Source organism: Prionailurus bengalensis, chromosome E1, assembly GCF_016509475.1.
Source record: "Prionailurus bengalensis isolate Pbe53 chromosome E1, Fcat_Pben_1.1_paternal_pri, whole genome shotgun sequence".
In the NCBI taxonomy this organism is placed as follows: Eukaryota; Metazoa; Chordata; class Mammalia; order Carnivora; family Felidae; genus Prionailurus; species Prionailurus bengalensis.
The window spans coordinates 25,549,704-25,565,586 of NC_057347.1; the positions used below are offsets into that span (position 1 = coordinate 25,549,704).

Consider the following 15,883-nt stretch of genomic DNA (forward strand, 5'->3'; position numbering starts at 1 on the left):
CTGGATCATAGGGTAGTTCTATTTTTAACTTTTTGAGGATTCCCCCCCCCCACTGTTTTCCATAGTGGCTATACCAATTTACACCAACAATGCGCAAGGGTTCCCTTTTCTCCACATCCATGGCAGCATTTCTATCTCTTGTCATGTTTAATTTAAATTTTAATTAGTTAACATACAGGAAATATTGGTTTCAGGAATAGAATTCAGTGATTCATCACTTACATGCAACACCCAGTACTCATCACAGCAAGTGCTCTCCTTAATACCTATCACCCATCCAGCCTATCCTCCACCCACCTCCTTCCATCAACCCTCAGTTTGTTCTCTATTGTTTTTACTTAATTAAAAAATTTTTTTAATGTTTATTTTTGAGAGAGAGACAGAGAGTGAGTGAGGGAGGGGGAGAGAGAAAGGGAGACACAGAATCCGAAGTAGGCTCCAGGCTCTGAGCTGTCATCACAGAGCCCAGTGTGGGGCTTGAACTCATGGAACTGTGAGATCATGACCTGAGCTGAAGTTGGGTGCTTAACTGACTGAGCCACCTAGGCGCCCCTCAAAATTTTTTTTAATGTTTGTTTATTTATTTACTTATTTATTTATTTTTAACCTTTATTTATTTTTGAGACAGAGAGAGACAGAGCATGAATAGGGGAGGGTCAGAGAGAGAGACACACAGAATCTGAAATAGGCTCCAGGCTCTGAGCTGTCAGCACAGAGCCTGACATGGGGCTCGAACTCACGGACTGCGAGATCACAACCTGAGCGGAAGTTGGACGCTTAACCGACTGAGCCACCCAGGTGCCCCAGTGTTTATTTATTTTTGAGAGACAGAGAGAGAGGCAGAGACAGAGGGTGAGTGGGGGAGGGGCAGAGAGAGCCAGAGGCACAGAATCCTAGCTGTCAGCACAGAGCCTGTTGTGGGGCTTGAACCCACAAACCGTGAGATCATGACCTGAGCTAAAGTCAGATGCTTAACCAACTGAGCCACCCAGGCACCCGTGTTCTCTATTGTTAAGAGTCTCCTGTGGTTTGTTTCCCTCTCTCCTCCCCCACTCTCACTTCCCATATGTTCATCTGTTTGGTTTCTTAAATTCCACATATGAATGAAATCATGTTTTTTGTCTTTCTCTGATTGACTTATTTCGCTTAGCATAATACATTTTAGTTCCATCCACATCATTGCAAATGGCAAGATTTCATTCTTTTTGATGGCTGAATAATATTCTGTCATATACATACACGTATATATGTATATATGTATATATATGTATATATGTGCGTGTGTGTGTCTGTGTGTATACAAACACATTTATATGTGTATATATACACCCACATCTTTATCCATTCATCAGTCAATGGAAATTTGGGCTCTCTCTGTAGTTTGGCTGTTTATCTCTTGTCTTTTTGATGGTGGCATGTTAACGGGTATGAGGTGGCATCTCATTTTGCTTTTAATTTGCACTTCCCTAATCACTACTGATGTTGGGCACCTTTTCATGAACATGTTGGCTTTTTGTATATGTTATTTGGGAAAATGTTTATTCAAGTCATTTGCCCATCTTTTGATTGGGTTGTTTTTTGCCATTGAATGCATGTGTTCTTCATATATTTAGGATATTAAGCCCTTATTAGATAGATGGTTTGAAAATATTTTTCCCATTCTGTATTCTGTAGGTTGTCTTTTCACTTTGTTCGTGGTTTGTTTCGACGTGCAGAAGCTTTTTAATTTATTTTTAATTTTGTTGCTTGTGCTTTAAGTGTCATCTTTTAAAAATTACTACTAAGATCCAGGTCAAGGAGATTTTGTTTCTGTATTTTCTTCTAGGAGTTTCATGATTTCAGGTCTTACATTTAAATCTTTGATCCATTTTGAGTTAATTTTTGTGACTGGTATAGGATTTGGGTCCAGTTTCATTCTTTACATGTGAATATCCAATTATCCCAGTACCATTTATTGAAGAGACTGCATTTTTTCTATTGAGCATTCTTGGTCCCCTTGTCAAATATTAGTGGACCATGTATGTTTGCGATTCTTTTCCATTGGTCTATTTGTTTTTATGCCAATACCATACTGTTTTGATGACTATAGCTTTATAGTATAACTTGATGTCAGGAAGTGTGATGCCTCCTGCTTTTGTTCTCCTTTTTAGGATTTTTTTTTTTTTGGCTATTTGGGGTCTTTTGTGGTTCCATATAAATTTTAGGGAAGTTTTTTTCTATTTCTATAAAAAATGCCATTGGAACCTTGATAGGGATTGCATTGAATTTGTAGATGGCTTTTGGTAGTATTGACATTTTAACGTTAATTCTCACAGTACATGACCACAGGATACCTTTTCATTTATTTGTGTCTTTTTTGATTTCATTCATCAATGTCTCATAGTTTTCAGAGTAGAGATCTTTCATCTTCTTAGTTATATTTATTCCTAAGTGTTTTATTGTTTTTGTTGCTATTGTAAATGGGATTGAATCCCTTGTTTGTTTTTCAGAAAATTTTTTATTAGTGTATAGAGACACTACTGATTTTTATATGTTAATTTTGTATCTATATAGATCTAACAGTTCTTTGGTTAAGTCTTTAGGGTTTTCTATAAATAAAATTATGTCATCTGCAAATAGAGACAGTTTTCTTTCTTTCTTTCTTTCTTTCTTTCTTTCTTTCTTTCTTTCTTTCTTTCTTTCTTTCTTTCTTTCTTTCTTTCTTTCTTTTTTTTTTCCGATTCTGCTTTCTTGCCTGATTGCTTTAGCTAGGATTTCCTGTACTATATTGAAAAAGAGTGGTGAGAGTGGGTGCCATTGTCTTGTTCCTGACCTTAGAGGAAAAGCTTTCCATCTTTCACCATTGGGTATGATGTTAGCTGTGCTTGTTTTATATGGCCTTTATGTTGAGATATATTCCTTCTTTGCCTGATTTGTTAAGAGTTTTTATTATGAATGCATGTTAAATTTTGTCAAATGCTTTTTCTGTGTCTGCTAGATGATCATATGATTTTTTTTCATTCTACTAGTGTGATGTATCACATTGATTGGTTTGTGTTATGTTGAATCATCCTTGCCATCCCCAGAATGAATTTCACTTGATCATGGTGAATGATCCTTATAGTGTGCTGCTGAATTTGGTTTGCTGATGTTTTATTGAGAATTTTTCCATTTATATTCATTTTGAATATTGGCCTATAGTTTTTTTGTTTTTTGTTTTTTGTTTTTTGTTTTCCTAGTGGTGTCTTTTTCTGGTTTTGGTATCAGGATTATGCTAGCTTTGCAAAATGAGTTTGGGAGTGTTCCATCCACTTTGATTTTTTGGAAGAGTTTAAGAGTTGGTGTTTTTTCCTGCTTTCTCCTCTAGGGTTTTGATGGTTTCCTGTCTCACATTCAGGTCCTTTATCCATTTTGAGTTTATTTTTGTGAATGGTGTAAGAAAGTGATCTAGTTTCATTCTTCTACAAGTTGTTGTCCAGCTCTCCTAGCACCATTTGTTAAAGAGACTGTCTTTTTTCCATTGGATATTCTTTCCTGCTTTGTCAAAGATTAGTTGGCCATACTTTGGTGGGTCTAATTCTGGAGTTTCTATTCTATTCCATTGGTCTATGTGTCTGTTTTTGTGCCAATACCATGCTGTCTTGGTGATTACAGCTTTGTAGTAGAGGCTAAAGTCTGGGATTGTGATGCCTCCCACTTTGGTCTTCTTCTTCAAAATTACTTTGGCTATTCGGGGTCTTTTGTGGTCCCATACAAATTTTAGGATTGCTTGTTCTAGCTTCGAGAAGAATGCTGGTGCAATTTTGATTGGGATTGCATCGACTGTGTAGATAGCTTTGGGTAGTATGGACATTTTAACAATATTTATTCTTCCAATCCATGAGCATGGCATGTTGTTCCATTTCTTTATATCTTCTTCAATTTCCTTCATAAGCTTTCTATAGTTTTCAGCATACAGATCTTTTACATCTTTGGTTAGGTTTATTCCTAGGTATTTTACGCTTCTTGGTGCAATTGTGAATGGGATCAGTTTCTTTATGTGTCTTTCTGTTGCTTCATTGTAAGTGTATAAGAATGCAACTGATTTCTGTACATTGATTTTTTATCCTGCAACTTGGCTGAATTCATGTATCAGTTCTAGCAGACTTTTGGTGGGGTCTGTCAGGTTTTTCATGTATAATATCATGTCATCTGCAAAAAGTGAAAGCATGACTTCATCTTTGCCAATTTGGATGCCTTCGATTTCCTTTTGTTGTCTGATTGCTGATGTTAGAACTTCCACACAATGGAATACTACGTGGCAATGAGAAAGAATGAAATATGGCCTTTTGTAACAATGTGGATGGAACTGGAGAGTGTTATGCTAAGTGAAATAAGTCATACAGAGAAAGACAGATACCATATGTTTTCACTCTTATGTGGATCCTGAGAAACTGAACACAAGACCATGGGGGAGGGGAAGGAAAAAAAAAGTTAGAGAGGGAGGGAGCCAAAACTTAAGAGACTCTTAAAAAATGAGAACAAACTGAAGGTTGATGGGGGGTGGGAGGGAGGGGAGAGCAGGTGATGCGTATTGAGGAGGGCACCTGTTGGGATGAGCACTGGGTGTTGTATGGAAACCAATTTGACAATAAATTTCGTATTTAAAAAAAAGAGTTGGTGTTAATTCTTTAAAAGTTTTGGTAAAATTTACCAGTGAAGCCATCTAGTCCTATGCTTTTCTTTATTAGGAGATTGTTGATTACTGATTCAATATCCTTACTAATAATTGTTCTGTTTAGATTTTCTATTTCTTATTTAGTCTTGGTAAGTTGTATATTTCTAAGGTTTTTTTCCTTTTCTTTTAGATTGTCCAGTTTGTTGGCATATAGTTGTCCATAATATGGGCTCATTCTGATGTCTGTTATACAATAGTGTATGAATTTTCATAAGACCTGAGCAATTGAGAAATAGGACTTTCAGAGTATATTTATAGAATTTTTCTCTTAGACTCCAGTTAATTCTTTAAAGATGATTGAACCATTTATACCTTTCAGCGCTAAAGTTGGGTTATGGAACACTTCAGCGCATTCAAAATAAAATCTAGTTTTACTTTTTCCTTGCATTTAAAAAAATCTTGGTGTGCCTGGGTGGCTCAGTCAGTTAAATATCTGACTTCGGCTCAGGTCGTAATCTCATGGCTGGTGGGTTTGAGCCCCGTGTCAGGCTCTGTGCTGACAGCTCAGAGCCTGGAGCTTGCTTTGGATTCTGTGTGTCTCCCTCTGTCTCTACCCCTTTCCTACTCACACACTGTCTCTGTCATTCTCTTAAAATAAATTAACATAAAAAAAACCTTCATGTTTGCCTTGCTTTCAGCTAGTAACACCAAAGCTTTTGTTTTATTATGTGACATTCAGCCAAATGAATCAGTGTTTAAAAACTTATATAGCATTTATTATGATATAAAACACAATTCCTTCTTGGTTTCTGAGAATCTCTGGAAGAAACCCGTTGAGAACCAATGGTCAAGTCCCTTCACGTTGCACTATAAATAAGTATATAAAAAATATTTCTGGATTTTTCATCTCTTGGCCAGTCCTGATGTTTTTGAATCAGAATTCAGCTTAAAAAGGACATAACTGTGACAAAGTGAATAGATTTTGTATGGCAGGATTGTTAAACCTGTTGAAACTTAATAGTGTTGAGAAAACACAGAAATTCTTAATATCTGAACATCATAATTTGAGTTGCATATGTTAATATAAACCATTTTATTCAACATACACTCCCACTCACATACTCTCTTCTTCCTCCTAACTATCCTCATATAAAACTACAAATGTGGGATTTTGAAAGGGGAGGGGAAGTCATAGGCAAAGACAGCTGGATCATGGACTTGTCCTTTGTGACTTTATATTTTCATTCTTTTGCTACTGAGGAAAGATGAAGCAGACACATTTCAAAAGAACAGCTGACACTACCCATACAAAGTCAGTAATTATGTGAGTCACTCTAATTCTTTGGAGTTTGTGGCTCTTCTTTTACATGTATGTGGCAGAGGTCCAGTTTGTAGGAGTGGGTAAGAAGTGGGTAAGTGTAAATGGGGAACATGCCAAGTGTATATGAGAGCGGGTCCTCATTCAGTTTCTCTAGCCCTCTATTTTCTCCTTGAGCTGTGTTAGCCAATGGATCCTTATTTGGTTGAAGGAGGGTTGCTTTTAACTCACACAATTGGGTTATGTTTTGAACAGTGAGAACCGTATTGTCTTTAAATTTGACATTGCTGCTGCTTTGTACCGGCCTGTTTACTACAGTGTCTGGAGAGTTAACAGTCATTTTAGGATTGTGGGGAAAGAAATGGTTGTTGAAATCTTTTGTTAATAACATACACTGCTATTGCCTAGAAAGGAAAATTTAGGAGATTTTTTTTAAGCTTGTGTTTAATTTGTTTGGCAAATTCATGTTTCCTTTTTATATATATGGAAACTTTAACCTAGGAAAGGGTATTTGCTGGCTCTACAGGTGGGGAGCATCAACTGGTCTTTTGAAGTGTAGAAACTTTAAAGTTTTGTTTCAATTTTGTTGGGTTGTTTTTGGTATCAGTAGAGAAGCCTTTTAAGTCATGAAGGAGTAGGATGAAACTTTCAAATGTTTTACAGTGACTTAGCTGTAGTCTGATATTTAGAATAAGATGGGACACTGTCCAGTGTTGATATAATACATACACTGAAGAGCGACTCATGTCTAGATGTTCCCAATGGTCAGCGCATGTGTCAGAATCATTTGAACTGTTTGTTATTTCACGTGCCTTGCCTAATGAAACTCAAAGGAAGTTGGGTACTGTATGCTAACAATAACCTTTTCATTTTGGAAGTATTTGTGGGCATATAGAAACATATCGAAGCTTCCATTTTCTGATAATTTCTGCAGGGCGTTATTGTGTTACTGAGATTGGAGTCTTCAAGTGGTCTGAGTTATTTAAATGGGTGTTTGGTTTGTCGGAGTGCAGGGTGAGCTCCAGTAACATTTTGTTTCTGATACAATTTGTGAATCATGCAATCAGATAAGGGGATTGTGACTATTTTTCATTAATGATATAGAATAAAATAAAATGTAACTTTGCTACTACTGGTTCTGCAAACAAGCAGCTTTGGTATGACCTGGGAGCTTGTTAGAAATATAGAATCTAGGGCCTCACCCAGACCTACCCTGTCAGAATGTGCATTAATCTTCCTTGTAACTAAATCCCAACATTAATGTTTATAAAACATTGAAATATAAAATAGTAAATTTGATTACAGACAAAAAATACATTCATTCAATTATTGTTTCAATTTATGTGTATTCATGTACACATCAGCCTGCACCTTAAAATGTATTTTATGGGTCTCAGTTAAAAAAGTTTGAAAATCCAACGTTTTAATGTGGATAATGACATCATATCTTTTGGTTGTGTCTTATTAACTATGAGAGAGATTTACTTTGCATTGACACCATTTCTAAAGTTTCTTTTCTTTCTCTTTGATATCCCAGTTCTTCCAACTCACTTTTCTCTGATTAGTATCTCTAATCAGAGATACTTACCTTTCTGTTCTTCTCTTTGTTTCTTCTGTGCATCAGTCCTGAGAATTGTACTCATTGTTGTGAAAACATTTTACCCAAGTTTCTTTTTGTGAAACTCAATTCACAGGCAGATTAATGCTAATCATTTGGCAGAAATTTTTATTTTTATAATGTTCTTAACACCAAAGTTGAAGAAGAATATCCAGGTTTTGCCAGTGTGCTTTCTTTCTCAATTTATGTCTTACTTCCAAATGTCAGATACTACAGCAACACTTTTTTTGGATATAGTTAAATCAGCCAAACTTCTTTGTATGCAAATATGTGTAGCATGTCTGAAATGGCGGTGAACAGAATATTAATGAGTATGTGTAACAATGAAATTGGACTTTGTATCCCCAGTTGTATTTAAAAGAAACAGTTGTGGCTTTACAGTATTCAAACCTAACCCAATGCAGGCTGGGTAGAAGAAGCCAATCTCTATCACTATTAAGAGAAATGCTAATTTCTGGGAATGTGACCCTACATGGAAATAAATCATACTACTTATATTTAGTGTTTGTTCCTTTGGCCAGCAATGCACAGTTCAATTTACTTTAAATAAGTAGCCTAGAAAATACATGCTTTCTTTCTGTGGCTCTGAAAATGCAATCAGTGAAGAGCAAATAATGCTTATCAATTTTTTATTGAGTTCTCTTTAGCTGATTTTAAACATTTTGTGTCATACAACCACACATCTGTTGCTCCTGATTCCACTCTTCTCTCTATCTGATTATTCCACTTGTACTTTGTTTTAAGGGCCTCAGAAGTGAAATTTATTTTATTTTACCTTAGGAACCCTACAGGGGTACTCCAGAAAAGGGGGAGAAATAGACCATTTTGAAATCGCCAATCCTATGAAAATTAAGGGACTTGTTATTTCACGTCATTCTGTTTATTGGTTATATCAGACTCATTAGTATCTACAGCAGAATTGCAAATGATTACTAATTTTTTCAGTTATTTTATCCATACTCGATAACAGTATGATATACATGTATTTGTTAATGTGAAATGAGTTTTCCTCTAATTTTTTGTGCGTTTTCCCCCCTTTTCCATGAAGGCCTTATCTGTTTGGAGCGGGGTGTTTTTCCATAAAAGCTCCATGGTGAGTCCCAGTTCAGTCCCGCATGCCTAATTCATTTGCTGTACTCTCAAAAAGTAACTCTGTTTCGTACTTTTGTCTTCAGTTGCATGGCCTGATCACAGATAGATGCACATTACTGAACAATTTATCGATGGGACATGAATGTTGATATTTAAGCTTTAAAAGAGCAGGGTTTTTTTTTTTTTTTTTTTTGGTTTCACTTAATTTCTTGAAGAGTCAAATAAAACAATCACAGACTAATATTTAAAAATAAGAAATTAGGATTTTCTCATAATGCTAGTGTATGTTATAAGACAAGGCTAACAACAGAGTTTAAAGCTTTGAGTAGTATAGTGATAAAAGCGCCTTATGCATCGTGCTGAACATTTGAAGATAGGATTTATTTTGAAATATAAAGATATTTAAGGTATACTAAAAATAGCCTATAAATTTTTACTGCATTTTATTTGGTACCTAAGGAATAGGGTCAGTTCTGTTTTGAAGAGTTTAAGTATTTAAGGGCCTACATGATGAAGAAATTTGTGATTCACATAAAAACCCCTAAATAATTTATTATTTTGACTATAACTTATTTATTTACTAAATTCGCATATAATAATGCCTAAAATATAACTTTGTCAGTCTTAGACACGAGAGTCATAGAAAAGAAACAGAGCATATGTAATACTTTCAGGTAAAGATGTGGAGTAGAATGAATTTAGAGCCTGGTATATTTAATATTCTGGTTAAAAGTTAGGCCTCCAGAATCAGACTGTCTAGGTCCTAAACCCCAGTTCACACACTTACTACCTATATGATCGTGCGTAATTTTCTAAAACCTTCCTGTTTCTCGGTTTCCTTATCTTTTAAGTGGCACATAGTAAGAGATCAGTAAATGTTAGCTGCTTCTACTACTATGTTGTTAAAAGGAAAAATACCATTTTTGAAAAGAAGCTTCTTTGAATTAGATCATACTTTTTTTTTTTTTTTTTTTTTTTTTTTGCTTTTAAGAGTTAAGTGAGCCAGAAGGACTGGGGCAATATAAGGTATATCAGTTTTATAAATGTAGTCAGAATACTTGAGAGAGTTTTGCACATGTGTGTGTAGTTCTTATAACTGTTCCTGGGAATTGTTCATACTGTCCCATTATCCTAGGGAAAAGCCTGCCAATGATTTTTCTCCTGAATAAAAAGAAACTGCCGTAGTTCTTTCAGGTACACTCTAATGTAATGCAAACTAATTTCAGTGTTCATTTGCGACAGGAACATCTGAAAATTTTATTATCATATAAGAACAGGGTGACAAATCATAAAGACTTCCTCCTTGAAATGCAGCATCAAAATTAGGACACAGATTGTGAAACTATTTTAAAGAAATTCAGGGAATAAGGGCATAAAAATTCCCTGCAAGTCCATCTTCATTCTTTTTGTTAACCAGATTTCATCCCCAAACAAATAAGATACATGGATCTTACTTAGGAGCTTATAGTGAGCAGTTTTTAAATGCTAGATTCAACATATGACAGATTTCCTTTGTAGACTAAACTTAGAATTAGATTCCATCTTAGGATAAATTTCTCATTCTAAGTACAAAGAAAAGAGTTTTAGTATGTTAATAAAGATTGAAGTTTTAGCATGGAAGTAAATAAAGATGGAGTAACAAATGTTGTATGTTAAATAAGAAAACTCCATTCCTTCACCGGCTTATATGCTCCTCAAATTTAAGCAAAAGCACTTGTCAACCAGAAATGATTTGAGGTTGAAACAAGATTAAAAGAGCCAGATTAAAGAAAGGGATATATGAAATATAGTAGACTTTTAAATCATTGCCTGTCTTTTAGAAGACTGCTTTGTGGTTTGTTTGATGCCATCGTTAGCTCACAAGAAACTCGTTTTTAGTCACTTATACTGGCCTAAAAGATCCTCCTTTAAAATGCGTTCCTTCACTAGTGGTGCATGTTTTTCCCATTAAGATCTTAATGAAACCTCAAATTAAGGCAGCAAAATGAATATAAATTTGACAACTTCTAGCTTGTTTATAAGAGCTTCTTTGTTTTAACAGTTTTTGCTGTTTTTCCATGCTATTTAGCATTCAACCGGAGGATGTTTTTATTTACAGTTCCGAAATAAAACGTTATGCCAAACAAATATTTTTATAGTACTTCCAGTTGCAGGTTAACATTTGTGTTTTGGAAGAATATGAAATTTTTATAGTTCCTCTTAAAATGTAATGAACACTTCATACAATTTTTTTTATTACTTTCAAGTTGCAACCTTTGTATTTAGCTAAGATTTTGCTTTTGATAGATCACAGTTTCTGCTAATTCTTCATTCTTTGATAAACTGGTTTGTTTTTATTCATGCAGTTGCAGTGAGTCAGTTTAAAATAATGTCTTTCCTTTTGATAACAAAATAAACTTGTTGGAAAGTTATATAGGTCGTCTTCGACATTTTAGCCATCTTCTACACTCTGGGGATTGTGCATCCTCCAGGATATATGAGTTTGAATGACTGTCTAAAATATTAGAAAAGAATCACACATATAATACTTCTTTAATATAGAAATTTTAAGAGAAATAGTCATTGTGAATTGTTAAAAATGGATTTTGCTTTCAGTATTACAAATAAGTAACAAGTATTTATTGAGCTTCTAATGTACATGAAGTATTATGTTTAAACTGCTGGTATTTTTGAATTGCTTATCACAAGAAAAAATATATACATAGTAGTGTGGACAAAAATAGCCCATTTGGATATATCCCATACTCATAACCTGTATTTGTATTATATAAGGTTAAGTTAAAGAAGAATTAAAACTTACATATCAAACTATATTTAAATTTTAATTAGTGCTGCCTGAGAATATTCAATTTATATATAAATACTTTATTTAAACTAATCTTGTTCTTTTGAGAATCTTTAAAATATTAGAAATTCATTTTTGAAAGGAAAGATTTACATGGAGGGGAGAATATTATTTGTTAAGTTTACATGAATCTGTTAGAGCTTTAAGAATAACTTTTGATAGAATAATTTTAGGTATATTATTAATATCTTTATTTGAAATAAAATACTTTCAGTTTCCCTCTTAGTTCTTCTTTTAGAAAAATAAAGTTGAAGAGTGAGAGAAAACTTCTAAATTCCTTTTAAAAGTTCAATCACAGTGAAGAATATAAAAAAAGATTTTTCTTCTTATCTACAAAGACACCGTACCACTTGTAATTCTTACAGCAATATTGTGTCCAACATTTAAACTGGAATATCGAGTGTACCCTTATGTTCTAGGAAAGGAAAGAAACGGTGCTTCTATCTCAATTTAGCTCTTTCCATGCTTGGGTCCTTCTAACCAAGGCACAGAACGTCATTGCTGCTTTTCATGCCTTCCGCAGATACTCCATTTGTGCCCTGTTCTATGGGACGTAGTAGTAGATTTATCCAGATGGACATAATTTTTCTGTAATTTTAAAGCAGATATTATTAGTTTGCTTTTTTTTTCCTCTTTGCAGTAGGGTGTGGAGAAACAAAAAAGGCAAGAGAAATTCAATATGTTAATCTGATTGGATTACATAATACAGTAAAAGCCAATGGGTAACTTCAGTAGTCTCTATAAGTATTTTGGAAGATGTCATAATGTTAATGTCCCTAGAACTTCTGATGGCAGTGAAAATGATTCTCACTTAACAGTTAGATGGTTAAGTCTCTCAAAAAGAAGTGACAAAAAGGTAAACTCCAGAGTTTTAAATTTAGTACCTTATTTGTTTTTGGTTTTTTGTTTCTTTGTATGTTTATTTTACTTTTTATTATGTTGTTTTCTGGTATAAAATTTAGCAAATATGATATTCTATGATCATTATTGTGCCCAATATGGTGAAAGTTGAATTCACTTCATTTTTCTTTTACATACTGCACACAAATTAAGCCAAATTCTACTTTTAATTTTTGAACATGTTATTTATGATGGGCTCAGGAGAGTAAAGAGCAAGAGTTCTCAGTAGAAAGGAATCCATCATAAGCTCTATCAGAATGCTTTTTTCTGATTTAAACCATAACCAACACAATTGAATTTCTGGACACCATATACATTGAAATTTTATTTTTTATATCAAGACAATTTAATACGTTGATAAATAAATGAAGGAAGGCCTCCAAACACCCAGAGGTATTCTTTTTAAACTTGCAAATGTTTTGTAATGGGATTTATTAAGTCCCTTTCCCAGAATAAAGGGAGAGGTTGAGAGGAAGAAAGAAAAAAAAAGGTAGTAATGGAATGCTTTCCTAAAACGGTTGGGTCACCAATATAAAGTGAACATGATTTACAAGACTACTACTTTTATCTTTTGTTCCTTCCATGTATGTTTCCCTTTTCAGTGTTTTATTTTTCTGCCAACAGAACGTTATTTTGCAATAGAAGTATTCTGGATCGTTTTGGAAAAGTTCATTTCTGCTTCCATCCAAAATTCCTGGTGTTGGTCTTTTTAAAACTTAGGATAAAGAGCAAAGTTAGTCAAAATTAAATTTTCTCCCTTTAGGTAGGAATACTTTATTAATAGTAACCTTTTCTTCAGATTATTTCTCCTTTTAATTTTTCTGAAAGTCTTCTAGACACATGCATATTTTTATGTTGTTTTGTTAAATACCACAGTCATTCCAAATATAGATTGATGATAGAAATGACTTGCTATGAATATATTCACCAAATATGCTCTATCCCCAGTACACAGCACTATACCATGTACAAGGTAGCAAGTTATTCTCAGGGATAAAAACTCTTTTAATCACTTATTTAACACAAACTTTTACTAATATGATTTATTAAGACCCTATCAGAAGAAAAAGAAGAAATAAGGTCTAAAACTTAAAATGATGATTTTTTTCATAATTTTAAGCATACTTTTATCATAAGATACTTACTCTCTGCAGCAGATAATGAGTTTGTGTAAGATAATACCATGTTGATGCTTTTTAGTTGTGTGCTCAGATGCTGAGTTATGTGTAATATTATGGAAGCGTAAGAAGTTTTAGCTTTTGTCATGGACTGAATAGACAATATGCTAAAAACCACACACAGAATATATTTTTGCATGGCCAAAGATTAAGTTGATATCTTACCATATTTCTACTCTTTATTACTGTGTTGTGAAGGTAACTATCTGGCCTGATAGCAACTATTTTTTAAGTCTGTTCAGTAGGCACATTTTATCTGTACCATAGCCTCTCTTAAGAAGTGTCATGCTGTTCACTTGTATTCTATCTTGTTGCTTACCACATGCTTAAAAAACAAAACAAAACAAAACAAAACAAAAATAGCATCCAGTAATTTGCAAAGAGCTTTGAATTTGTCCCTGTGAAAGCTTATTTGTACATTGTAGTATTATTGTTCCCTGATGGTGATTCTAGTAAAAACACATAGTCACATAATTGGAAACACCTTTCAACAAATTATGGAATTTTTTTTTCTCTCCTCCTCTCTCCAACCTCCTCAAACTCCTAAGGGTTAAAAATGACCAGAGGAACTAAAAGATGCTAGTTATAGCAACTTACATGCTCAGTGATAGCAGTTCAGTGATGGAAATAAAGGCTTTGAAGGAGAATTTGGACTCTAAGGTATTCCAGCAGAGAGCATCATAACCAGAAGGGATAAGCTGATGTTGGTTACCCAGATATGGAGGAAAGGTACATGTTTGTTCTGGTGTAGGTCAGGGTGGAGGAGGGGGTGGGCTGGTGTCTTCTTTCCTGTTGGTAGATTATTGTAGTTGTGGCAAATGCAACAAGGAAGTTGTGAAACTGTTTGTAGAACCAGATTCATTTCCTCACAGAAAATTAAAAAAAAAAAACACAACAAAAAAACATGTCTTTATCCCCTGTCAGTGGAAGTCTGACTGTGACTGGTATTGGTATTTTAGGCACAGGTATGATTTTTATGGGTGATGATGTGAAGTGATTAAAAAATGTAAATGATGGAAAGAAGAGGCCTTTTCATATATGACAATGTGCATTACCATAGATTTGGTACAAAGGGAGAGACCAAAAAGATCAGTCACAGTTACCTCTGATCCAAGCTTTTTGCTTTCCCTAGCAGGAAGATGTCAGAGCTGAAGGCTGGGGAAATAAAATATGTGGAAGCGTATTTCAAGTGTCATATGGGCCTGGAAACTGAGATAACCAAAGCACAGTCTGATGTTTTTGAAAATTAGGTTAAGGCTGTGTGCCATATAGAAGACAGTTAACATTGTTGAATACCATAATATGGGAAGGGCTTGTTGAGTACCATAATATGGGAAGGCACTGCCCTGATTGCTTTATGTACTTTTCCTAATATAGCAGTTCTTAAACCTGAACATTCACTGGAATCTCCTGGAGGGCTTGTTTAAAAAAAAAAAAAAGATTATTAAAAAAAAAAGCACAGATTATTAGCCCCATCCTCAGAGTTGGGGTGTGGCTTGATGAATATTTGCATACCTAAGAAGTTCTCAGGTGGTACTACTAGCCAGGGAGCATACTTAGAGAACAAATACAATAACAAAAAACGCTTAAAATAACCGTATGATGTAGGCATTACTATTTGTATTTTACATATTAGTAGTCTGAACTCTAAGAAGTTAAATACCTTAACCAAAATCACCCAGCTAATAAGTGGCAGTATTCAGGTTTCTTCCTGACTCCAAAACCCAATCTTTCTCTACCTAATCATACTTTATTAAAAGATAAAGAGATAGAGGATAGTGAACAAAAGAAGGTAGAAATAATGTTATTTGACATTGGAGACTGACTAGCAGAGTAGGAACATCAGAGCTCTGGTGTCCCAGCTGGGCTGTGATCTTGACCAATATGCAGCAAGGCTATTTTCTGGTGTATGAATTAGAGAAAACCTTACCATTGTTTATCTGAGGTGGTCAGCAGGATTGTCAGTGAGTTTTGAGGAAGTCTTTGCCAAGTCAAAAGAGTCACAGAAGATGAAAGGTTGATATTAGAAGTTGATGGTATGAAAGCTAAATTGGAGAAAACAAAGAAGAAAGCAAGTACTTTTTTATGGTAGTTACATCAGTTACTTAATGTGTCCTCAAATATGTGAAGAACAGAACAAAAACAGACACATCATTTTCACAGACCCTTGAAGAAAAAATAAACAACAAATAGGCAGATCAGTGAATATTGCCCTAGAGCACTGGATCTTCCCATTCATTGTCTCACCGTGCATAGCATTGTGGCTGAGACCATTTGCAGGGTTTCATTCTGTATC

General features: G+C 34.4%; 1 protein-coding gene across 1 annotated transcript in view; it reads left to right on the plus strand.

Annotated features, from left to right (window-relative positions):
• The window catches only part of BCAS3 (BCAS3 microtubule associated cell migration factor), a 629,762-nt gene that overhangs the window by 301,046 nt on the left and 312,833 nt on the right, over positions 1-15,883 (plus strand). The window contains exon 19 of the mRNA XM_043582630.1: positions 8,621-8,665. Coding sequence (XP_043438565.1) covers positions 8,621-8,665 — 45 coding nt within the window. The remainder of the gene's footprint in view (positions 1-8,620; positions 8,666-15,883) is intronic.